This window comes from Dunckerocampus dactyliophorus, chromosome 17 (genome assembly GCF_027744805.1).
Source record: "Dunckerocampus dactyliophorus isolate RoL2022-P2 chromosome 17, RoL_Ddac_1.1, whole genome shotgun sequence".
NCBI lineage: Eukaryota > Metazoa > Chordata > Actinopteri > Syngnathiformes > Syngnathidae > Dunckerocampus > Dunckerocampus dactyliophorus.
In genome coordinates this window covers 23211290-23237519 of record NC_072835.1, presented here as the reverse complement: position 1 = coordinate 23237519, position 26230 = coordinate 23211290, and the positions used below count along the sequence as shown (strand labels likewise).

The window sequence follows — 26230 nt, the reverse complement described above, 5'->3', positions numbered from 1 at the left end:
GACATGAAGAACTGTGAAAAAATGATTCATGAGATGTATTCCATTGGAACCTTCATGTTCAAATAAACTAAACCAAACGAAACCAAACCAAACCTTGATCACATGGGGGCTGTGTGGCATTTGGCTTTACAAGGATCTTTTCCCTTACTAACTTCTACTACGTTACCCTGCATTGCTCCTCACAAAGCTCCACTCTTGCTGTGTGTAGGCGAGCGGCACCGCCTCCCCCCACAGAGACAAAGCGACTGTATGACTAACGGGAGGTCTCACTCTGTTCACCGATGTTCTATGGAGCATCTAGGTGCTGAACCAATGCACAGAGTGAACCTTTTTCCTACCTGTTTGGAGGCAGATGACAAATGAGGAAAACAGCCACGCATGCACTAGGTTGGCAAAATTATCAAATTTGTTGTCACAGTTGCCAGTGATCGCTGGTGGTTGAAGTGGTTGTTGCCTTGGTACCTGCCTTCTCCTGGCCTGTTTTCTCTTTTCTTGCAGTCACACCTTGAGCGGGCTGGGGGAGGGGACGCTGGGCACACCTGTAGCTTATTACTCTTTACCTATTTAAGCTGACTACCCGCAGCTGGCAGCCGCTGGTTTATTGTCTCGCTACGGCTGGCTACTCGTCCGAGGACTTCTGCTACACAATCCTCGTGCTATGCCTTTTGGACCCTGTCGCCTCCCTGACATCCAGCCTTACTCCCAAGTTTGTACTGCTCTTATTTGTTTTTCTGTTCCTACTTTTGCCAAGACACCATCGCTTTCTGTTTGTGGAACTGCCTTTTTGCATTTTTGTTATTAAAAGTTCCTTTACCACCACACAAGCTCTCAGCCTCTGCATCTGGGGTCCAAACCACACCAAGGACTTAACATTTGTTTTCATTCATTGTGTGATTAATTTATTTAGACTGTAATTGCAAGATGTTTTTGTGAATGAGAAATCTCGTCATGTTTTAATCTCATGAGATCTCCTGACCCATATTACAAAAAGGCATTTTTAAAAATAAATACCTTCACAAAGGTCGTATACTCTCAGCAGTTGAGCAAATAAATCCAAAAGACAACAGAAACGACTGTTTCTCAGCAGATTGTGTTTTATTGTGTTTGTATTTTGATTCGTGGTGGTTCCTGTTTCATTAGCTATTGCACACAAAGCGCTGACGTATGCTTTCACTTGAAACAAATCGCTAGAGCGGACATACAGTATGAGTTTGCAGACATGAGCGCACAAGACAAATATACCACATACATGGCTGCTGCAGATTAACATTGTTCTCCAGAGGGAAGGACAGGAGAAAAAGGCAGATTATTAGAGACGGAGAGAAGAAGAAAGAGTGAAGTGTGACTGTGAAGTTTGCTGTTTTGTTGCTGTGATGGTGATTATTGAAGGTTCTCTTGCAGTATTGTGAACCGTCTTCTTTTATTTAAGACATGTCTGGTGAGTTAGAGTAGCCCAACATTTGTAAGAGTCCAGTAGAGTTGTTCCTGTTTGGTTTTGGAGTCCAGTTTGGTGGTTGCATAATGGTTATCTGAAACAATTCATTCAAAATCACTCATACATTTGCTGCTCTCGTCTACGCTACACCTTGCTAATGGTGCTCTTTCCTAGCAAACCTCCACAAATATTACTTAATCACAGCTGAGTCGCTGTTGTGTTGTTGAACGTTACGGCTCAACTGTGCACATTCTTCATCTTTTATCAAACCTTCAAATGTCTGTGTTTCTCAATGGAAGCCTGAGGAAAAACCCTGCTGGAGGAAACTGTTCTGAATCAGCTCATTGACATTTTTTCTGGGTTTCCAATTTCCTCCCGGTACAATCCATTTATGAAAAGTTTACCAACACATGGAAAAACATTGTCTCCCTTCTCCCTCCCTAGAAGTTGTTTGTCATTAGTGTAGTGTGTTTTTATTGGACTTGTGTAAAAGTAGGAGTGACTGTTTCGGTTTAAGCTACATGGTTCAGACCTTTGGGTCCTACATCTCAATCTTACAAGCTGGGAAGGACTCATCCTGCATGACCACAGTGCTGCTGCTGGCCAGGACCATGATGTTCAGCTCCTGTTGCTTGTCGTGGGTCTCCTGGTACCACTCCCTCATCACATCCGTGTCGTGGGTGGGAATCAGCGTGACCTGATAGTGTTGAGAGAAAGTCCAACGTTCAGAGTCTTTGTCAAGACCCATTGTGTGATACTGTAGGTGGCTATTTCTTACAATAATAACGACACAAGCAACATACCTGTATATTATTCTCCCAACGGGCTTTCCCTTCCAGCAGAGCATCAAGGACCGGCCTACTGGGCTCCTGAGACGCCTGGTCGTTGCCGCTGACCACATAGTAAGATGACCGCACCCGCTGAAAGAACTCAGCATCCACATTCTTGGCACTGCAGTGATTTGGGATGTAAACCAAATCCATGTACATGGGAGGACAGTTTGGCAGAGATGCCACACTCGATGCCTTCCCACTAGCAACTCTCGATGCCGAGGTGTTGGTTGCATTTTTAGCATCTTTCCCCTCCCCGAGACTCTTCTTCGGAGAGGCGGTCTTTGAGTCCTTTACCTTTGACAGACCACTCTTCCTAGCGGGTGAGGAGGCCTTTTTGGTCAGCTTTTTCTTCTTGGGTTTTTCTGCGGCGTCTGTGTTTGCATTGTTGCGGTTCTCCTCAGCCTTCAGGGCCTCTGGGTCGACCATGCAGACGTCATGAGGGCCTGCGGATGGAGCTGAGTCCCTGAGCGGCACCGGAGGAGGATCGCCATGCCTGTAGGTCAGGGTTCTGTCAGTAGGCAGAGTCTCAGAGTCATCCTCAGAATCAATGTTAGCATCTGCTGTAATAGAAGGGCACTCCTCTGTCCCTGGTGGAACATCAGAATCTGTCTGAGAGGGGGCAGATTCACTGATGGATGTGGGAGGAGTCTCCTCACATTGCTTGAGTGGAAGCTTGCCCCCCGGAGGTGGAGGCCCTCCTCCAACTGTCTCGAGAGGCTTCTCTTCCTCTAAGGCGTTCTCCTCACTGATGAAATATTCAAGGGGGTTGGGGTTGATGAAAGACGGGGATAGTTCCGTCTTGGGATGACGGTACTCACACGAAGTGACCAAGCAGAGATCAACATCTGTCTTAGGCAAAGCAGAAGGGCTGACCTTAGAGAAATCAGGCTCCCTGAAGGAGCAGTCTGGATGTGAGGACAGAGGTAGATGTGATGGGGAAGGGGCTTTAGCGCTCACAGGAGATTTTGCTTCAAGTGTAGAATCTTCACATTTAAAGGGGTTGGTCTCCTTTTCTGGCAAAAGTTTCCCTTCATCTGAAAGCCATAATGATGACGTGGAAGTCCTTTGAGGTGACTTGTCATGTGTCTCTTGTGTGGCAGACTTGTGTGCAAAGTGCTCTACAGTCAGTGAAAGTGGGCTGTTGTTGTCTCTTTCCATGGGACCTCCTGAAACTGGGGACGCCTCACTGGATTGGGGAGAATGTGTGAGAGAGGCTGATTTTGGAGTAACTGGAGACCCACCTGTCTGCTCAAACATGTGAGGCAACTCAGTCATTTGGCAAGGGGTTGTGACTGAGGGGGTGGATTGGGAGGCATCTGATGGGGTTGCAGAAGCAGCACGACCTGAATCAGCCTCTTCATAAAGCAACGGTTTCTCCATGGTAGAGGTTTGTTCTTCAGATGATTTGACATCTGAAGGACTGTCGTCTATCTCAGTTGGACCATTCTCTGTAGCGCGTGAGCTGCTTCCTGCAGATTGGTGCTCTGGAGATTGTTTACTAAAGTCAAGGGCTAAGGAGTGGTCAGGAGATTCCTGGCCAAAATCCATTGACATGGTAGAATGTTCTGGCGACTTTGTGTCCTGCATTTGTGCTCTGACTTTAATCTTTGGTGAGATATCAGGGGAGATAGACATGGGCCGGGGGCAGTCTTCCTTGGTTGGAGATGCCTCAGCCTCATGGAAGGTTGTTGGGGTCTGGCCTACAGAAACAGACAAAGAGTCATCTACTTCTGTTGAGTGAGGAGAGCCAACTTCAGCATGAAGGGAGGGGGAGTCAGTGGTGGGCTCTGGCAACGAGCTGGTGGCGAGGGAGGCGGTGGACGCTGAGGCTAGATGAGAAAACATGTCCTCTGCTACCACTTCCTCCATCGGTGTGTCTGACTTGTCTGATGCCGTCCCTTCTGAGATGGACATTTTAGTCTCTTCCTTGAAAGCTGTGACACAAGTAGCCCCTAATTCATGTCTTGTGATTGGTGTTGAGGAAAAGACTGGACGGTTGTTCATGTCGTCCAGTTCCTTCTTTATTGGGTAGTCAAGTTTAGCTGAAGGTGGGCTGTTTGGAGACGATGTACTCTTAGCTGTAGGGGAGAAACACTCTGGCTGTTTATCATCAAGCTCTGGTGTAGCCCTGCTGGAGGAGTCTTCTTTATCACTTGTGACCTCCACAATAGTTGGACCCTGTTCTTTGTTTTGTGACATGAGTGGCAGAGCTCCTGCTTTTTCGTCTACTGGGGACTGGTAATAAGGTGTATGACCAGAGGACTGTGGGGAGTTAGCCCCTTCCAGTGTCTTATCCTCTGGGCTGAGGGTGGACTCGCCCATCACTCTGGTGGACCCTGTCAAGGTAGTTGAGAGTTCTATAGGTGCAGCAAACATTGATGGTGAGTCAAAGTTGTATTGTTGGGCACCTGGGGGAGAATGCACAACAGGTGATGTTGACGAGAGCCTCGCTGTGTCCTGTTTCTCAAACGATTCCTTAAGTGTGGTAAAACATTCTGCTTTGCCATCAGAAAGAAACTCCTTACAGAGTTTGTCTTCTTCTAAGAATGAAGGAGGAGATATTGTTGAGGCGGTGTGATTATAGTCTTCGCCCTCTGTGGCATCACTCTTGGAGTAGTCTGAACTTGGTTTACTCTGAGGTAAAGAGGGTTTGTTCTTATCAAAGTCCGCAGATTGTGACATCCCAAATCTGCCAACATCAGGTGAAGGGGAGCCTGTCCTGTCATTGGCCGTTTCATTGCTTAAGCCATCCTTTGGAGTCAACATCTCATCGATGGGAGTAGGCACACTGGATATATCAACGGTGGACTGAGTTAGGCCGGAGGTGATCGTAAACTCCTCAGGGGGCTCCTCTCTGTTGTCATCATCCGAGGCAGTGGAGCTCTCAGCGCCAGCGGGAAACATTTCATCGTGGATCGACGCGGCAGGGGACACGGGTGATGACTCTTTGGGTGAGGCTGAAACAATCAGTTTCTCCTTCTCTTTTCTGATTTCATCCAGAAGATGATCTTCTACATCAGCCTGGTCCTTAATGCTACCTCCTGATATCATTGCATCACGTCTGTCTAGGTGTTCATCTTCATGGCGCTCATCTTTAGTTGACGCCACTCTCAGTTGTTCATAAACAGCCTCTGTTTCCCCCTTCTCTTCATAATCTGCTCCATCAGACGCTTCCTCCATTACAGTTCCCTCATCTTCAAACCTCTCACTCACACTGCCATTGAGTTTTCCCTTGAGAGCTTGTTCATCTGGAGTCTCTCCACTATCTCCTTCAGCCTCTGTTGTGGTTATGCCCTCATCTACTGATTCCAGTGCCTCAGGGGACTCTTTGGTCTGCATTGCCTCTCCTCGATATTGTGTCATCACAACCTCTTCTTCTACATTTTGTTGCACAGTTGCTTCATCTTCCGCCTGCTCTTCTGCTCTGAGCTCCTCAAAGTCCCGAGTGAGGTCCACAGGGGAAGACATAACAGACCTCTCTGCCTCTGGGTCCTCAGTAACAGCAGCTGCACTGGCTGCATTTTTGGCAGCATCCACCTTTGTCTCCTTTGGCACTTTGGGACCTCCTTTGCCTTTCAGCTTAGAGGGCGATCCTGCATCTTTTTTGGAGACATCTTTTTTCAGGGTCTTTGGTTTAGGGGACAGACTTTTGTCTTCCCCAGAAGCAGATACTTTCTTTGTGTCTTTTGATGGCTTTTTAATATCTTTCTTTTGGTCTCTCTTTTCATCTTTTTTCTCCTTCATGGGAGAATCTCTCCTGCTGTCCTTTTTGATGTCCTTTTTCTTTGCTTCTTCTTTCTTAACATCTTTTTTACTCTCTTTTTTAGGTGTATCCTCTTTTTTGACTGCATCTGTTTTGACTTCCTTTTTCTTCTCTGCAGACACTTTGATGTCTCTCTTAGCAATCTTCTCCTTTTCGGGTTTAGCCTTTATTTGAGTCTTCTTTTTTTCAGGTGTGTCATTCAGGGTTGTTTGTTGTGGTTTTGCTTTTAATTCTTTCTCGGCAGCCTTTGCTCGTTCTTTTTTCACAGGTATTTTTTCTTTTTTTTCTGTCTTTTGCTGTTTTTCATGAGACAATTCATCGGCACCTGCCTTTGCTTTCTCTGCACCTTCCTCCTTGGATTCCTTCCTGACGCCTTTGCTAGGCGATGGCTTTGGAGTCAACTTCAGGCTCTCTTTGCTGTCTGTTCTGTTCTTCATCTTGGTTTGCTTGAGAGTCGGCGTTGACGGCACGTTGGCAGACATTGCTTTTTGAGTGACAACTGGCTGCTTCAAGAAGTCCAGGTGCTTTAGTTTTTCCAAACCTTCAAATATGTGCTGCTGGGTGGCATTTCCCGGAAAGAGAACTCGCACTACCTTCTCCGAGGGGTTTGCAGGGTGCCACACGATGAGGGAGGTGATGGAAGTCAAGTACGATATGGGAAACTCAGATTCTTTTCCGTTGGGCAGTAAAATAGAAGTGGTGTCATTTTGGCTACCTGTCCACTGTTTCATAAAGTGTTGCATCTCCTTGCTGTTCTTTGCCGGGTTGAGCACGTACATCTCAAGCTTCCCCACACCCATTTTTTGAAATAATGTAATGGGTTCAATGGTGTTTCCAACCGGTCGCTGCAAAGGCTCTATTCTCAAATTTAGCTTGGTAAGGAACTGCTGAGTGGCTGCTGCCTCCTCAAGATTCCGCCTCACTCTGTAGTTAGGGTCGGGGTTGTCCAGGTTTTCAGGGAGATTCACAAACACAACACCGATATCTGGCGAGATCATGTTCTTCACCCAGTCACTGTTTGCCGTTGAACCCTGCGACTGCTCCTCTTCGAGCTCTGCAATCTTTCTCTGCAGCATGCTATTGATGCCCGGCAGGTTGTCATCCCCGATGTGGGTCAGGAGGACAGAGTCCACGCGGTCCAGGTGTCTCACCAGCTTCCAGAAGCAGGACTTCCTGTCAGAGCCGCCGTTTATGAGCATGTTGAAGCCATTGACGGCAAAGAGAGCCGAGTCCCCGTGGCCGCCGGGGAAGATGTAGCAACAAGGCTTGGAGAGCTTGAGGAATCCACCTGAGGCCGGCGGTTCCAACATGTCGAAAGGCGTCAGAATCTCCACGGATTCTGATAAATACTCTGTGAACTCTGAGAGGCCCTCCATTTCGGGTAGGATGAGCACTGAGTTCAGCTTCATGTTGATAAAATCTTGCAGGTTGTGTTTGTCCAAGTTGGAGTTTTTCCAGTCACCTTGTTCAGGGCAGGAGAGGGTCAGGTTGGCTTTGTTTTCTGGGTGAATGGTGCTCAGCAATTCACCAATCTGAACAATGAAAACGTGGAGCCATTGTTTTATTTCAGCACATTGGAAAAGACATGGTGCAGCAGCCGGTTAACTCACCTCTTGGTCAGTGAATATGTCGATGAACTTGGAGAAGGAGAAGGATCCAGACTGAAGTATTAGCTCCCCAGTGTTTTCGATGCATTGACCCGACAGAACCAAAAGCTTGTGTCTGGCAGAGTCAGAGATCATCAACCGAACCTAAAAACCCCCCAAAAAACAACGTAAGTCATTGTGGTTGAAAGTAGATTCCCACTTGGGAGTAGGGATAAAGCTAATAGTATAGATTGGAATTACATTAGAAAAGCAACACTGTTGGCTAAATAGATCAGTCACATAAGGACCAAGCTCATTTGCAATATGATACAACACATTTAAATTCATTAGCTAGGGTCTAAATTCCCTTTCCTTAATTTGTTCCTATCCCAGAACATATATTTTCTTCTCTGAGCCACAGCTGTCTTCTGCAGACATGACCAGCGGGTAGAAAGCTCATTCCTGACTATCTGTCTCTCTATCACGTCTTGTCAAAATGCCCCCAAGACTTGACAGCACCAGCAAAACATAGAAGGAAACCCTTAACAGTAAACAGAGTATGTGTCAGTATATTTCACCTCAGTGCTGACGGCGTCGTCTGAAGGGTTGATAAGCACGACCGTCTCCAGGACGTTACTTTTATGGTGAAGAATCCTCTGTCCTGCCAAACACATTAGACCAGAAAACAAACATGTCACTGAGCTGTTACTGAGGGTCTCCCACCATCAGTTGTCTTCGCATTTAGTTGGTTGATTGATCAGAATAACGCTAGTTTGTGCTCGTGTTTCCTTTGATGAGACATCATCTGTCCAGCTCTGTTGGCTGGTTTCACTCATTTCATCCCAGCCCTCTGCTTTGGCTCCCCCAGTGCATAAATCATCATAACGTGTGTGACTCCTACATCCATATTTCATAGGACATTCACATGACAGAGCATAGAGCTATTAACCCAGACACTTCTTCCCAAAGGGACGTCAATCTCTGTGCAGGATGACACCTTTTGTCTTCAAAGGACAAAGAGATGGTGGGATTTTTTTGTCAATAACTTTGTGCTCCTGTACTAATTCCTGAGTAATTCCATTATCTTCTCGTGTATGTTTTGCACGATGCACATACTATATTTGGGTTTCTTTATTTGGCACATACTCTTAAACGGAAAAGGAAAAGCATCATGTTAATTTGCATGATAAGTAAGAGATGAATTCAGACCTGGGCACAGCGAGACAGCACATGCAGTATTAATGCACTGGTTGATAAACGATATCAGACCACATCGGGATTCGCATAAAGAAAAATTGATGCTAAAACCGATCCACTGTCGGTCAAAGTAATGTGAACAAAACATCATCTTAGCTTTGTGTTATAGGTGACAAAGCTAATCAGTGAAGTACAGTTGTGCCTCATTTGTAGCGGTTAGTTGGTTCCAGACCCGGCCGCAATAAATGAATTTCCACGATGTTAATAAAAGGAATATTTTCATAGTTCGAGCATAGAAAACCTGTGTATGACTTTCTAAATTCAGGTTTTAACTTTATTAGAGCCCTATAGACATGAAATAACACCCCTATAGTCACCCTTACACTCCTACTATTCATTGTTTCGCACAAATCTTATGTGGCAGGAACTTGAGACGGCCGCTAGCTAACGAGGTGACAAGCTAACAAGCACCAGTTGGCCTCCAATGTATTTCTTCTAACCTTAAGAAGTCAAAAACGTACCACTTCTACACGGGATGGAAGGAGGGGACATACATGCCATGACTGACTTCATGACTTCATGCAGCGTTAAGGGAATGTCATGTAAGCTAATGCCTCAATGATTTGTGTCATCACTGCCGCCTTGTGGCCACAATACTACACATCACTTGTATTTCAGTATGGTTTGAAGTCTACCACCAAACAGCCATCATTAATGAATTATTTTCCAAAAAAACACAATATAGTGATGGAGCCATAATTGAACGGCGATATTGTGAGGGATGACTGTATAATAATATAACTTTTTAATAATGAATTCCTTTTATTTTTACAATATGCCGAGGACCAATGTGCATGTGCATATATTGTACATAAGATGTGACTGACTTGACTAATAGGAGCTCACGCCTTCACTTTTGACCTCTCCTCTGGCCTTCAGCTAGAGCATATTTAAATGAACTCCCCACGGAATGCTGTGAAGGCGTTAATGAGTCTCCATCGCTTTTATTCTTAAACTGACAGACTGAGGAAACAAATGTTAGTTTTCTGTGACACATCCTCACGGTTGCTTTGCTTGTCCTTTGTCTTGTGCGAGTGGGCGTCGGCCTCTTTCTGTGCCACCACAGCCACGGCGGTCCTCACTAGCAGGCAAGCTGCTATTATCACCGCAGCCACCATTAGTCGTGTGCAGGCTGGCTTGTTAAAAAAAAAAAAGGAGCAGCCGGGACCCCAACAATCCATGTAAAAGATGGACATCACCACCATCACCACCCCCTGCTGCTATTAACATCCTGGGCGTGTGCGGCTGGTGGAGGCTGACTGGAGGAAATCAATGAGGAAGGCACCGGACCAAAAATAGATGAGTGGAACAACGGCAGAACAGAGCATCCCTGCTTTTGCATTCATAAAAACCTTACATAATCTGACAGTCTGTTGTCTCTTTACTTACAATTTCAATATTTTCATATTTTGCGCAGGTCTTTTCAACAAATGGCATGTAATTGCTTGTATAAAATTCCAAAAATAAATGTGGCTCATGAAATAAAATGAAAATGAAAATTGCACATAAGCGCAAAGAGCAACAATACTACACGCTCTAGTTGCTGGACAGGACAGCTTAAAAAAACATAAAATAAATAAAACACAAAAAAGCAAATAAATTAAACATGTTAAAACTCAAATGCCTCATTTTTTAGTTCCTACAGAGAGAGAAAAGGGACCAAAACTCCAGAAAATGTGTCTTGTTATTTCCTGCACTCGAGCAGCCGCCTCCAGATACGACTCGACTCGTTCATAAAACTCACCAGCAAATGAAATGACATCTCGCTGGCAGAAGCAGGGATGTAGTTTATCAGGATTGCTCAAAATCTTTCTCCAGTCCCACCACACACTTGTTGCTGGGCAGATTTCAGCAGCCCCAGGAACAGAAAGGGAATGAACTCCCAAAATAGCACATTATGAGATACCTGTATGTATATGCATTCATTCAGCTGTTACATCACTGCTCTGTATTAAGTATACCAGAAGCTGGTGGCTCTGCAGCAGATTTAAGGGGGCGGTTGCAAAAGGTGGGTGAACGCTCAGCCCCCACCCCAATGCTGCCTTCCAAGCATCATTTTCTGGAATGGACCCATCAAATCCCCATCAGGATGACTCAAATGAACACAATCCAGGGATTATCTCTTTGTCAAACAATCTCCTAAAGGTCAAGATGAGTTGTAATGACTATTTATTGAGCACACAAAAGAGGATTTGCCACCAGAACCTTTTTAAACGATTCAAACCCAGACATGTCATGCGATCGGGGTGCTGTCTAGTCCCTTCTTCTGCTTGTCTCACGTGACCTCCAAGTGCACTGATGCGGTGAGACGGATGTCCTCTGTCACACGGATGGATAATTGCATCCGTCCTCCTCCCCACTCACAAACCGCCTGCTGGTTTGCGTCCGCCTCCAGGAACACGACAGACAGCTTCTTGTCTGATAGCGTCAGAAAGGTTCTGTTTGTTTGTATTTATTTAGCGTGGTCCTAATCCCTAATCCTTTGTAATGTGCTGATGCAGGATGTTATTTTTGGAATAAGCCACGGGTCGGACGGACTGGGGACACCGCTGCTGTCGGTTGAAAGTGTCCCGTTACTTTTGTACATTGGAACTTCTTGTTTCTCCTGACAAACACGTAACCACCGGGGGGACGCTGGTAATTACTCCCAAATGAACTGTCACCGCAGGAGAGGCGGTACAGCACGACGAATGGGAGGATGGGAGGAAAAAACAAAAAACTAAGAAGAGAATCTTCACGAGCCTCTTTTTGAGGCTTTTGTCGTCCGCTCTCGTTCAAAGAGCATCCAAGCAGGTGTGAAGCCTGCTGGTGGGATGCAAGGTGGAGCACAGCCAAGCAGAGGCCATCAAAGCTGGACTGGGCGCCGCCCACTGAGTGACCACATGTCCCCACCATGTTGGACCTTCTACATTTCTACTAGTTCTATTGTGGGCAGGCGGTGGGATGGGGGGGGGGGCGTTCCCTTCACCTTGGAAATGGTGCATAAACAGACGCAGAGGAAACGAAACCCCGCCAAACAAAAAGGACTTTGATGATGCTGCTGCTGCATCGTCTCTGCTTTCATTCATGCTGGAATGCTAAATTACCGTATTTCCTGAAATAGCTGCGCAATTCATTTGAATAAACAAACACCACACCCCACCACTTAAAACTACTCCTACTGTACTACTAAATAACCTTTATTTTCACCGATACTGAGCATGTAAAGCTGACGTTTACAGTCAACAATACACAGTACCAGTCAAAAGTTCTGACACACTTCCTCATGCAATTGAATAAGAAAGTGTGTCAAAACTTTTGACCGGCATACAATTGTATTATTATTTAATACAGACCATTACTTATTTGCAGAAAAATGACAAACTATACAACTACAGTGATTTTATTTGATGAAAACGTATGATTGACGCCTGGTACTCTCTGCAGTTGAGTTAAAAACAACCCCGGCCAGTAGATGAATAAAATAATAAGCCGGTGTTTACCTTTGACATCTGCGGAGAATCGAGCCGAGTGTCTGGAGACAAAGAGTTTGAGTTCCTGGTCCAGGTTGCAGTCAATCAGGTTGGCGTCCCACGAGCGTATTCCTGCCAGGAACAAACACAATTCAACATTACGCTGCTTGGACGGCTAAAAATAGCATGTTAAAGCCTTAATGCATCGGGGGGTTTTTTAGTTCCTACAGTAAGAGAAAAGCCTACCGAGGGACAAAAAGTCCAGAAAATGCATCTGCTTATTTCCTGAACTCTAGCAGCCGACTCCAGTCACTCGCCTCCATTATAACGATTCACGAGTAAATCAAATGATATCTAGCTGGCAGCAGCAAGGATGGAGATTACTGGGATTCCTCAAAAATCTTTTTCCATCCCGCCACACGCTTGTCGCGAGGCAGACTCCGTAGGGCTCAATCACTTGTGCCCCAGGAACAGCAGGTTTAAGAACTTCCAAGCATCATTTCCTGGAATGAACCTGCCAAATTCACTAGCATGAGGACATTCATCTATCGTGATGATACTTTTTTATTTATTATTTGGAGGCCCGGCTGGGCTGCACTGAGCTGAGTCATGGCACCATCACCCCCGCCCATCACACACAATCAAGCCTCTGTCACTGTTAGCCACACACACACATTAGTGTTTACCCTCCTCCTGCCATTTCAAAAAGAATAGATTTCATTTTCTTTGTCCGTGAAAGAAAAAAGCATTCAGGGTGGGGCCGATGATAAAGATTCCATTTTTTGCTCCAATCAATCGACGCACTTTGCAGCGTGGACACATACACGTGTGGAAGAAATAACATTTCATTCGTCACAACGGCGAAGGAAGGAAGGGTTTTATGCTTGTAGTGGTCTCACTGATATAAGACCTGCCAAAGTTGTCCCCCCAGGTGCCTAATTGTGCACACCGTCCCTCCTTACAAATGTTTATGAAGCATTTCACTGCTTGTGCTTTCTGCTAAACTGTCAAACAGACACACATAATTCGACTGAATGGTGGTTAGCTCTAATGACGGTATGTCATTTTTACCGGTGTTGAATAGTGGCCCCTGTGGCTTCCCGTAGGGACCGCAGTGCGGGCTGGGCCACGCCCACCGGCCCGGTGTGTGATGATGATGAGAGAGCTGGATGCAGGACGATGGTGCTGATGTTGAGGAAGAGGATGGAAGAGGGATGGAGGGAGGGGTGCTCCCACGGGCGAGAGAGGCGATCACGTTACCGACCTTTATCATTTTTAGCGCCTCAAACACACCTGCACTGTTACATGATTATATGATGCCCCCCCATCCAGAACCCCCACAGACTGAACGGAGAGGAGATGCAGAGACACCACAGGGCGGGGCTCTGCACTAACAACACAAACACGCAAAATACAAACACGCAACACAACACAACACAAATGTGCGTAAAGTTCCGGGGCCCCTCCCTTTTCTATTCCGTCTTACCCTTCTCTATGTCGGCGATGGCACACTTGAGGTGGTCCTCCGTGATGACCTCCCCCAGGACCACCAGCAGGTAGAATTTGGAGTGGACAAAGTGCTGCGAGGGGCTGCTGGGGGCGAACACGTTCTCCATGTCTGCTGCTGCTGCTGTTGAAGATGATGATGGTGGACACTGCACCAGAGCGGACATCCTCGCCTCTCCTCCTCAGCCTCCCTCGTCTTCTGCTCCTTCTTCTTCTTCTTCTGCTGCTGCTGCTGCTGCTTTGTCCGCAGTCAGTCAGCGGAGGAGTGCAGACAAGGAGTGGCTCCGGCTTTCCCCCCTTCTTCCTTTAAAGCAGCAACAGCGACTCTTGCTGTGGAAGCAGCAGGCAGGAGGACGCCTTTTTCTGCACGCTCACCGCACAGCTGATGTCATTGGCAACGAATCCAACACACCCGGAAGTCACTGTCGAATGTGGTGATGTGATGCTTCTCTCAGTGCATCCATCTGCTGAACTGTTGCCGTCATTTGAAATGATACAAGTTGTCAGATGTTATTAGAACACACAATGCGATGTATTATTGATGATATGATTATTGGCAAAATGACAACACTTTTTTAACATCACATTGGATACATTTTTTGATGTGAGCTTCACATCGCCTTCGTTATTGTAAATTCATAACTATTTGTGACTTTTAATGTCATTTATGACAATCATCTTCGTATCATTTCATCATTTTTTGTGTAAAAAATACAGAAACCAGCAAACATTTTGTCCTACTCTCATAACAGTAAATAATAATATTATTATATTATTATATATTATTATATTTTAAAATCACAGAATTATACATACGTGTAATATTTTGTACTCAAGTCAAATCAAAGTTTATTGATATATCACCTTACAACATCCCAAAGGTGCCCAAGGTGCTTCACAAAAGTAAAAACACACATTAGCAAATGAGAACAGGGTAAAATCAAATAAGAATAAAAACAACTAAACAATAAAATCAAATAAAAATACAGGCACAGAATGACAACTAAAGTACATTTAATCATCACGTGTCATAAGCCAGTCTGAATAAATGAGTTTTTAAAAGAGATTTAAAACTCTGTGAGAACAACTCTGTGGTAGATGGTAGCGCAGGTGGAAGGGAGTTCCAAAGTGTGGGGGCAAATGCAGCAAAAGCACGATCCCCCCGTTTTTTGTATTTCATCCTTGGGACTTCTAATGTTGTGTGTTGAGGAGAGCGCAGGCCCCTGGAGTGGTGACGGACAGTTAAAAGCTCAGCCAAGTATGCTGGAGCAAGTCCATGAATGGCCTTGAATGCAAATAAAAGGACTTTAAAATGTATTAAAATGTATTACCGGGAGCCAATGGAGAGAACGGAGAACTGGAGTGATATGGGAGTATGTTGGAGTATTAGTAAGAAGGCCAGCAGCTGCGTTTTGTACCAGCTGGAGCCTGCGGAGGAGGGACTGATTCACTCCAGCGTAGAGGGCATTACAATCATCAAGCATGGATCGCTTTTTCGAGATGTGTACTTGACAAAAGGGCTTCACCTTTGCCAGGAGCCTGAGGTGGAAGAAACGCGCTCTGACCACAGAACTCATTTGCTTATTGAACTTTAGACTGGTGTCAAAAAACACACCACGGTTTTTAACGGCAGGAGCAAAAGGAGGGGTGGGGGTGTCAAAATTGATTTCACTGTGTGGTGAATCGGGGGTAAAAACAATGTACTCTGTTTTTCCTTCATTAAAATGAAGGAAATTCTGAGACAGCCATTGTTTGATGTCATGAAGGCAGCTATGGGGGGGTCTAGTGCCTTCTTGTCACTGAGCATTACTGGTAGGTAGAGATGTACATCATCAGCATGATGTATGAAATGAAAATGGATATTGTGTCTGGAGATGATTGGACCCAATGCTAGCATGTATCGTGAAAATAAGGTAGGCCCAAGGATGGAACCCTGGGGCACGCCAGAAGAGAGGGAGCAGTTGTCATGAATCATTACTGAAAAAGTCCTGTTGGTGAGATATGACATGGACCATTTAAGCACAGAGCCACGTAGGCCAGCAGTGTTCCAGGCGGGAGATGAGGACTGAGTGGTCCACAGCTGGAAGGTCTAAAAGCACCAGCACAGCAGAGTTTTTAGCGTCAAGGGCTGTGAGGATGTCATTGTGTACTTTCAATAACGCAGATTCTGTGCTGTGACGGGTTCTAAAGCCAGATTGAAATTTGTTAGCAATATTATGGATAGACAGATATGACTGGAGTTGTGAGAAGACAAGTTTCTCCATGACCTTGGACAGAAAGGGCAGATGTGAGTTTGGACGGATGTTGGATAGACTTGATGGGTCTAGATTTGTTTTTTTAAGAAGTGGTCTAATACAGCTTGCTTAAGGGCAGTGGGGACAATACCCAGCCTGAAGCAGCTGTTCATAAATAGAACAAGGCTGGGACCAATGGTATCTAGAACCTCCATCATTATCCTTGCAGGGAGAACGTCTAGAGGGCAGTTGGTGGGGTTTAACTGTCGGACTGATTTTTGAAGAAGAGAAGTGGAGATTGGCTCAAAGTTGTCAAAAGTGTGCTTTACAGGGGAGTCAAGCAGACTAGCAGATGAGACCTTTGGGATGGATTGTCTGACTGTTGCAACCTTGTCCATAACAAATTGTTGAAATGTACTACATGTGCGTTCAGAAACATCATGAAAAACAGCAGTGACAGGGTTAATAACAGAATTAATGCTAAATAACACTCTGGGGCGATGGCTATTGCTAGAAATGATGTTTGATAAATATTTTGTTTGTACTATTATTTTTTATAATAATAGTCAACAATATATTTACTATTCCCTCGTAAATAATATTAGAAATAATATTTTAAACATTCAGAATGTTATTTACTAAATGATTTACTACTGGTAAATAATGTGCTCTTTAGAAGTTAGAAATTAGAAAATTAGAAATAGATATTATTTACTTGTAGATACTAAATAATATTAGAAATATTTTTAAAAATACAAGAACGATATTTACTATTTACTAGGAAATAATCTGCTGTAATAATTAAAAATAATATTTAAAAAATACCAAAATAATTTATATAAACTTGTTAATATATTGTTTTCTATAAACAATATAAAAAAATACAGACTCTATTTAACATTATTCACTATTATCCTCATAATAATAGTCACTAAAATGAGATCATTGAAGCATTTTTATTCTCATAATGATAGCAAATAATATTAGTGTGTGTCCGTATCTTTTCCCACACATAATAATTATGAAACAGCCATAACGATCATTTCAATACTAATACAAATTCCATTATTCTCATAGTAGGAAATCATGTTTGATTGTTTCTGTACCTTTTCTGCAAACAATAATTATTACATCATGATTGTTTCCATAATACATATGCATTTGTACAAATATACACTAGCTATCTAGCATGATGTACTGTTGTTCTAATAATGATGCATTTGTACAAATATACACTAGCTATCTAGCATGATGTACTGTTGTTCTAATAATGATGCATTTGTACAAATATACACTAGCTACCTAATATTACTTCATGCATTTGTGCACATATACAGACAACATCTGTTATTGTAAGAATACATCTGCAACAATTAAAGACATGATACTGCAACCCCTAATAGACACCTGCTACTCTGTTACAATACTGTTATTAACTTCATTCCATGAAGAATATGTGTAGTGTGGTTGCACAGTGCATTGAAGTGTAGCGCTATGATGCTATGATGCTATGATGCTATGATGCTGTGACGCTATGATGCTGTGACGCTGTGATGCTATGATGCTGTGATGCTATGATGCTGTGATGCTATGACGCTGTGATGCTGTGATGCTATGATGCTGTGATGCTGTGATGCTGTGACGCTATGATGCTGTGATGCTGTGCTGCTATGATGCTGTGATGCTATGATGCTGTGATGTTGTGATGTTGTGATGCTATGATCCTGTGACGCTATGATGCTGTGATGCTGTGATGCTGTGATGTTGTGATGCTATGATCCTGTGACGCTATGATGCTATGACGCTGTGATGCTGTGATGTTGTGATGCTATGATCCTGTGACGCTATGATGCTGTGATGCTGTGATGCTATGATGCTATGATGCTGTGATGCTATGATGCTGTGATGCTGTGATGCTGTGATGCTATGATGCTGTGACGCTGTGATGCTGTGATGCTATGATGCTGTGATGCTATGATGCTATGATGCTGTGATGCTATGATGCTATGCTATGATGCTCTGATGCTATGATGTTGTGATGCTATGATGCTGTGATGCTGTGATGCTGTGATGCTGTGATGCTATGATGCTATGATGCTATGATGCTGTGATGCTGTGACGCTATGATGCTGTGATGCTGTGATGCTATGATGCTATGATGCTGTGATGCTGTGACGCTATGATGCTGTGATGCTGTGACGCTATGATGCTGTGATGCTGTGACGCTGTGACGCTGTGATGCTGTGACGCTATGACGCTATGATGCTGTGACGCTGTGACGCTATGACGCTGTGATGCTGTGACGCTATGATGCTATGATGCTATGACGCTGTGACGCTATGATGCTGTGATGCTGTGACGCTATGATGCTATGATGCTATGACGCTGTGATGCTGTGACGCTGTGATGCTGTGATGCTGTGACGCTATGATGCTGTGATGCTATGATGCTGTGATGCTGTGACGCTATGATGCTGTGATGCTATGATGCTGTGATGCTATGATGCTGTGATGCTATGATGCTATGATGCTGTGACGCTATGATGCTGTGATGCTGTGACGCTATGATGCTGTGATGCTATGACGCTGTGATGCTGTGATGCTATGATGCTGTGATGCTGTGACGCTATGATGCTGTGATGCTATGATGCTATGATGCTGTGACGCTATGATGCTGTGATGCTGTGACGCTGTGATGCTATGATGCTGTGATGCTATGATGCTGTGATGCTATGATGCTGTGATGCTATGATGCTGTGATGCTATGATGCTGTGATGCTGTGACGCTGTGATGCTATGATGCTGTGATGCTATGATGCTGTGATGCTATGATGCTGTGATGCTGTGATGCTATGATGCTATGATGCTGTGATGCTGTGCTGCTATGATGCTGTGATGCTGTGATGCTGTGATGCTATGATGCTGTGATGCTATGATGCAGTGGTATGCCTCTGTAAACTACAACCACAAAAAAAAAATCAAGCCGTTGAAAAGCCAGCGTGATTTTGTTTGCAAAGGTGGTGTTTTGTGTTGGAGTGTGTAGTGTGTGCGTGTGTTTATTACACAGGATTCTCCTTACAAGAAAAAAAAGCTTTCATCCAACAAAAGATGACTAACAGAGCAGAGATCAGACAGGAAGCTACGTGCGGATGCTAAGCGCTGTTGTCAGCCGGTGTGAAACATCGCTTGAGTACCGGTAGGCTTTCCCTGAGAGGATCAAGCGACGACTGCAAAGTTGACATTTTTTAATGTGACGGCGCATCGCTGCAGGGTTGTGTTATTGGCATTATCAGGTGTGTAGCCACGTGTAAACATCTCACCTCCTGACATCGGACAGTCCGCGTTGGCCCTCAGATCAGCCGAGGTGGCCTCATTCAACATTCATCACTGGGGAGCAAGAAATATACAGTATGAAATATACATGAAATATACAACAGCAGCCTGTCAATCGCACACACGTAACAACACATTCCAGCCGGGCCGATACGGAAATCATAGCAGCTCCAGGAAGATGAGGGTGGGGCGCGTCTGTGTACGGAGCAGGAGACGGTCAAAGAGGCAAGGTTTCTCCGAAAACGCTCTGCAGAAAAGTGAAGAAAGGTTTTGCTGTGTTTTTGCTTGGCTGCAAATCCCATGAAGGGACATAAACGTACATCATTTACTGATGTCCACTCTCGGTGTCTTACTCCGTAAACACCTGGATTCCTTATTTATAAAAGTCTGGTCTCTGGAGATAAACCGTTTGCCACCTTCTAAATACAGTTCTTATTATTAGAGCCCTGTGGACGTGAAATAGCACCCCTATAGTCACCCTTATGCTCCTATATATTAGACATAATAAGAGTAAATAAGACATTTAAGACAAAAATAAGACTTGTGCTCATGTGTGTTGCTGTAAATGTGTGCCCTGGCTAAGGGAGCTGAGTGGGGGGTGGACAGGAAGTGGTGTTGGAGGTCCAGAGTTGAGTTTTAGCTTGGCGTTGACCTGGGCCCCCTCAAGAACCATGTCCGTCCCACAGCCACCAGCCTTGGCGTCATTTTAAGCGTAATGAACAAATCAATGTTGTAAAATCTTGTTTTTCTCATCTCTGATTTTATCCAAAATGAAATTATTTTTATCTTTGCGCCATTTCGAACATGCCAGGCACGCTTTTATTTTGTCACGTGTGGACTACTGTAATGCACTTTACTCTGGAAGAAGCCACAAATGACTCTCTGGCTTCCTGTGAGTCCAGAACTCTGCAGCACGGCTTTTAACAGGAAGCAGAAGGGGGGAGCACATCACCCCAATTCTAGCCTCCCTGCACTGGTTGCCTGTGCCTTTTAGAACTGGTTTTAAGAGCTGATTGCTTGTTTTTAAGGTGTTGAATGCACGGGCCCCTCAGCACATCTCGGACCTCGTCCAAATTTACACTCTAGCATGCACGTCAAGGCCCGAAGGCTAGCTCTGACTGGCGGTGCCCAAGACCAGACTTAAGACGTTTATTTTTTACCTACTTTTCGTATTTAATGCTTTTATTGTTTTGACTTCTTGTTTCAAATATGTTACTGTCTTAAGTGTTCTTATTTGCTCTTTCCGTTTCTACTGCCGTCGTTTCTACTTTGACTTCTTGTGACTGATGGCTTTACTGGCCTGTGCAGCACTTTGGAAAGTGTTTCTAAAATGTGCTCCATAAATAAAGTGGATTGGATTGGATTGGATTGGATTGGATTGGATTGGATTGGATTGGCGTGGGTCACGGCCACAACAGTAGCCTGTGTTGGGGATCGTTACCGCCGACTGGCGCAGCGCAAAGGGCAAAGGGCAAGTGCAGCGCGGAGGTTATGTTTATCTCTTTGTTTGTGTTCAAAATAGCGTCAAAAGCTCTGAATGGTTTTGGATGACATTTTCTGGAATTGTCGGAAATGGGACATGGAAGAACTGATACAATTTCGTGGGCGATCCGGATCATGGTCTGGAGCCAGGAATTTTTTTTTTTCAGGAATTTGTTCTTTTAGCTTTGTCTTGAAAGCCCAATGCCCCTAACAGTTTGTGTATTTTGTGGTTTATTGCATAGGTAAAGTTCTGTTTAAGCACAAAAGCAAAATATAACATATTATTTATAAAAATACACAGTCAATATTATACATGAAAAAAATAACAAAACATAATATTTATTGAGAAGATGTTCTATTTCCCTGTCAACAACATTGGAAGTGATTATTATTGTGAGGACATTTTGGCTCAATTACACTCCTTAGAATATGATTCATACTTAGGACTTCGCAATTTCCTAAAATGACTAAGATTTCATGAGCTGTTCATTCCAAGTCTGACGGCGCCCTCTGGTGGCGACATTGGGAAAGGGGTTAAAAAGTAAAAAAAAGGGTATTACAAATTCTTTATTGCTACGAATTACGACTTGTATTGACGATAGAATGCACTTCCTGTTTATTTACCACCGAAAGGCTTCACCACCAACAGTAACGACAAAACTAAAAGGGCTTAAAAAGTGCATTTGTAGCAATAATGCACTTTTTAAGCCCTTTTAGTTTTGTCCAGCTGCCAGCTGACTTTGAGCGAGAGGCGGGGTACACCCTGGACTGGTCACCAGCCAATCGCAGAGCTTAGCATATCTTTGCAAAATATCAACGTGGCCCCTTGCATCCTGTCATTTTTCAGTGTGCTCCCCCCACTGGAAAAAGGTTTGAACACCCCTGCTCTGAAGCGTCCCATCTGTCAGCTCGAGCCAAGTGTTTCAAACCTCTGAACTCGGTCACATTCTGTCCTGAAACGTTAGCATTTTGAGGCTGAAGCGCTTTCTTGTCTTCCTCCTTAAATGTGCTTTGACTTACAACCCCGCGCGCACACGCACGCACACACACAAGCTCGAGCTCGACCCCCCCATGAGACTCACATGAAGAACATATGGGAGCATGCTAGCAGCTCGCAGAACAGCTAATACGCTGCTCCCATACGAGATCATGTAACTAGACATCATCTGTTCCAGGGTCAAACTGCGCACTCGCCCCTCTGACGGTGGGCGGGACCTTCAGGCTGCTGTCGCACAAGTGCAACAAGAAGCTAACAATGTCAAAACACAAAAGCAATACACTTTATACACTTTACGCTCGCCCATAAACGTTCAAAGGGAGATGAATGCGTGTGCCTGGGAGGCAAGTCTCTTCACAAAACACGGACCATTGCTGTTGTTGCTTCTGAGCAGCCGGGACGGAGACGTGCGTCGCATGTGCTTTGAGTCGCTACATTACCACGTTTGTAGATCTTTGGTTATCATCATCATGTGTTTGCTGTCACTGGTACTCTTCTGTGAAAAAGCACCAAAAAAGCCCAAAAGAGAGACTTGAATACAAGAATGGACGCCTCTATTGCTTTTGTTTCCTTTGAAACACATTTTATTGATATTTTAACGTCTCTAGTCAGTCGCAGGAAGACGCTCTATGCAGCGTTTTGTGGTGTTTGAAGCTGAAGCAGATCCGAGCCAATCAATCTTTCCTTATCGGTGTTGCCACGGCGGCGCTCACACATCGTTAGTCCAAACAATACGCTGATTCCAGATGTTCCAACGTGTTGCTTCACTTTGGCCTTTGAGTTATTAGGGTCATTTTGGAAGTCTTTCAAAGTGTTTTTGTTTCATCTTAATCGCAAAACAAACATGATCAAGCCTCTTATCGGGAAAAAATAGCTTTTTAGATGTTTTTATGACACATTAGCAACCCAATTCAAGCAAAAACAGACCTGTGCCAAAACCAAGCAGTGCAAGTTCGCACACCGAAGCAGAGACTCCGGCTGGACTCTTGCTTTGGTTTTTCTCTGTTCTGCCGTTCCAGTAATCCCTCGTTTATCACACTTAATCGGTTCCAGGCCTGACCGTGAATTTTGGCAAAGTAGGATTTCTTTTTTATGAATGGAATATTTGACCTTTTCACATCTTTAGAGCCCTTCAGACATGAAATAGCACCCCTATAGTCACCGTTACACTCCTATTGCCCAATAAAGTAGCCATAATAAGAGCGACTGTGCCTGTTGTGAGATCATTTAAAGCTGCCACAAAAGCCTGATTTTCTGGCAATCAAGTCTGGTGCTTGTGTGTCTCCCCCAGCACTACAGGAACATTACTGACACCTAGCGGCCAGTGTGGAATACTACGTCAACGTCTTTGAATGCCTTGTGCACTCTTGATGAAAACTGCAAGAATGTACATTTTGCACTGTGGGATCTTAAGGAGGCTCTAAGTGGAGCTTCAAAATGCAAAAGGAAGAAACGGAAGTGAGAGAAAAATCTTTCTGAGTGAGCAATTTTTTGCAAAGAAGCGTTCAAGTGAAGTAGGTTGTTCATCAGCTGATCAAACGTTTAAAAAACCCAGAAAGCCCCCTAAAATAGAAATAAAACGTTGAAAAAGGAGTCAGTCGTGAGTAGCTGCACCGTTGTTGTGAGTCAGCTGAAAAATGGGTTTGAGATGGCTTCACGGAGGGCATCCACTGTCTGGAGCTGATGTTCTCCATTGGATGTAGATGAGGGGAACACGCAGGATGGTCCAAAAGAGTGAGCTTATTCCTCTGGAAGAAGTCCTTTGTGAAGTGCAGCGTTGTCCTGTTGAAAAAGCCAGTCATGACCACACAGACGAGGGCCTTCAGTCATGAGGGACGTCCCCTGCAACATCTCCACATAGCCAGCTGCTGTTTGACGCCCCTGCACAACCTGACGCTCCATCATTCCATTGAAGGATCATGATGGCGCCCCCTCCACTGTGCCGTGTGGAAAACATCTCAGGTGGGATCTCCTTGTCATGCCAGTAACGTTGGAAGCCATCAGGACCGTCAAGGGAGAAGAAAACTTTCTTCCACCTTTCAATGTCCCGTGTTTGGTGTCCTCCTGTAAATTCCAAAGGGGCAATTTTGTGGCCTTGAAGGAGACGAGGTCCCTTTTTTGCCTTTGCTATCAAGCGATCATGACAGAGGGAATACCTGACACTAAATCACATTCAATCCACATTTCTGCCAACATTTTCACTTATGACGGCTGTGCTCCTAAACCTTTAGTTCAGTTAGTCGCCCGTTTGTTTGTTTCTCTCCTGGCCCGCTTTACCTTGGACTCCCCCCACCTGTTTTCTCGTTCCCTGGTATTATTCACCTGCTCGAGACTTCCCTGTTTCCACCTCCCATGGTGACTGTCTGCTAGCTAGCGGTGCATCCTCGCCTACATTGTTATTTTGCTGCTTTGTGCTGTTTGGTTCTGAGTTGAGTTGATCTTTGAACTCTCTGAACTCTCGGCACCAAAGGCGACAGGCACGGACCGCAGAACCGAACACAACTGGTGTGAAAAGGAGAAGCAGGCCGTAAATAAATGGGAGCTGGATTTGGGACAAGAATTGCTTACAAAGTCAATTGAAGACAGCGAAGAACAGAGCATTTTGTCCTTGGTGGTTCTTCCCAGCACCGCTTTGTGCGTTATGGGCTGATCTGGTTCTTGTCTTCTTTCCTCCTCTTACGCCCACAGTCAGTCCTCTTTGGCTCACAAATCCAAGTAAGGTCAGATCCAGGGGCTTCCATGGGAAGCTTCTGTGAGCTCTTTTGGGCCACTTGTGGGAGTTCTCTCTTAGTTTTCATCAAGCAGAGCAAGGAACGATGCAAAGAAAAGGCACAGAACCCATAAAAACCAAACCTGCTCACTTGCATCCAAAGCTGAGGTCCGTTTCCACCCCGGCGCCACAAATATTACGATCCCTGTGGAATTCCACTTCCAGCGTCTCCCCCTTTTTTCTTCCTGGGAAAGCATTTATCTGTGATCGCACGCTGAACGTTCCCGGTCGCCACCAGACATCAGAACTTCCCGATCGCGAGCGTAGGGGCAAGGCGGGGGTCACAGCGAGTGCGCTGACTCGCTTGATTCCCATGGACGCCAGGACCTGCGCTGATGTCATGCTTGACTTCCACGCCGCGGAGCTCCTCAGGAATCGCTGGTGATGAGAGGATGAGGGAAAGTCCAACGATGAAGGATTTCTTATGAAACTGAAAGCAGACTGTGGGCGGCATTGAGCTGTCTCCATCGGCGCTTTTCCACTGCACGGTACCAGCTCTACTCGACTCACTTTCAGCCGGTTTTCCACTTTAAGCGAAACAACAATGGAGGACAACAAGGGTCCACAGCAGGGGTGCCCAAAGTGTGGCTCGTGGCATTTTTTTATTGGGTGTCAGCACATTCTAAAAAATACAAATAATTCAATAATTTAAAAAAACAACAGCAAAAAGGGAAAAAAAAGCAACAATTTGGTGGGCTGTGGCCTTTTTTTACTTGGCCCTCAGCACGTTATAAAAAAGAATAAAAATTCAATTAAAAACTAAAAAAGGAACCCAAAGAAAACAGCAAAAATGACATGAAAAACACAAGAGTGATTTCACAAGCATAAAGTCATAATGTTCACTAAAAAAGTCGTAATCTTACGACGAGGGTGTCCAAAATGCAGCCTGGGGCCCGCGGCACATTACAGAAATACATCCATCCATCCATTTTCTATACCGCTTCTTCCTCATTAGGGTCACGGGGGCATGCTGGAGCCTATCCCAGCTGACTTGGGGCGACAGGCGGGGTACACCCTGGACTGGTGGCCAGCCAATGGCAGGGCACATATAGACAAACAACCATTCACACTCACATTCATACCTATGGACAATTTAGAGTCACCAATTAACCTCACCTGCATGTTTTTGGAATGTGGGAGGAAGCCGGAGTACCCGGAGAAAACCCACGCGCACACGGGGAGAACATGCAAACTCCACACAGAAATGCCCAAGGGAGAATCCAACCCAGGTGTTCCTGATCTCCAGGCTGTTACTGTGTTGGCCAACGTGCTAACCACTAGACCACCGTGCGACCCGTTACAGAAATACAGTTAAACCAAAAAAACCCCAGCAAAAACGTGAAAAATAGACGTAGGAGGAAAAATGTGAAGAGAATAAGCTGAAATGTTGATACTAATAACTAATAATAAAACAAATACACTAGGTCCCCAACTAACGAACACAATTGGTTCCAGACGACCGTTCTTAAGTCGAATTGTTCTTAAGTAGGGGAAAAGGTAGTATTAGCAATGATATAGGTACTACATGTACGTGTATACATATACAGTATATGTGTATGTATGTAAATATGAGTTTGGATGCA

The 26230-nt window shown here is 44.8% G+C and overlaps 1 protein-coding gene across 1 annotated transcript; it reads right to left on the bottom strand.

The window, feature by feature from the left end:
- Nucleotides 1–1071: 1071 nt before the first annotated feature.
- On the bottom strand, nucleotides 1072–19441 carry map1b (microtubule-associated protein 1B). The gene is made up of 7 exons (XM_054758160.1): nucleotides 19386–19441; nucleotides 13813–14304; nucleotides 12357–12458; nucleotides 8196–8278; nucleotides 7642–7782; nucleotides 2239–7563; nucleotides 1072–2132 (listed from the first exon to the last, which is right to left on the bottom strand). Exons 2-7 carry the CDS (start codon nucleotides 13997–13999, stop codon nucleotides 1977–1979), a joined length of 5994 nt encoding a protein of 1997 aa, XP_054614135.1. The 5' UTR covers nucleotides 14000–14304; nucleotides 19386–19441; the 3' UTR covers nucleotides 1072–1976.
- Between the last annotated feature and the right edge of the window lie 6789 nt (nucleotides 19442–26230).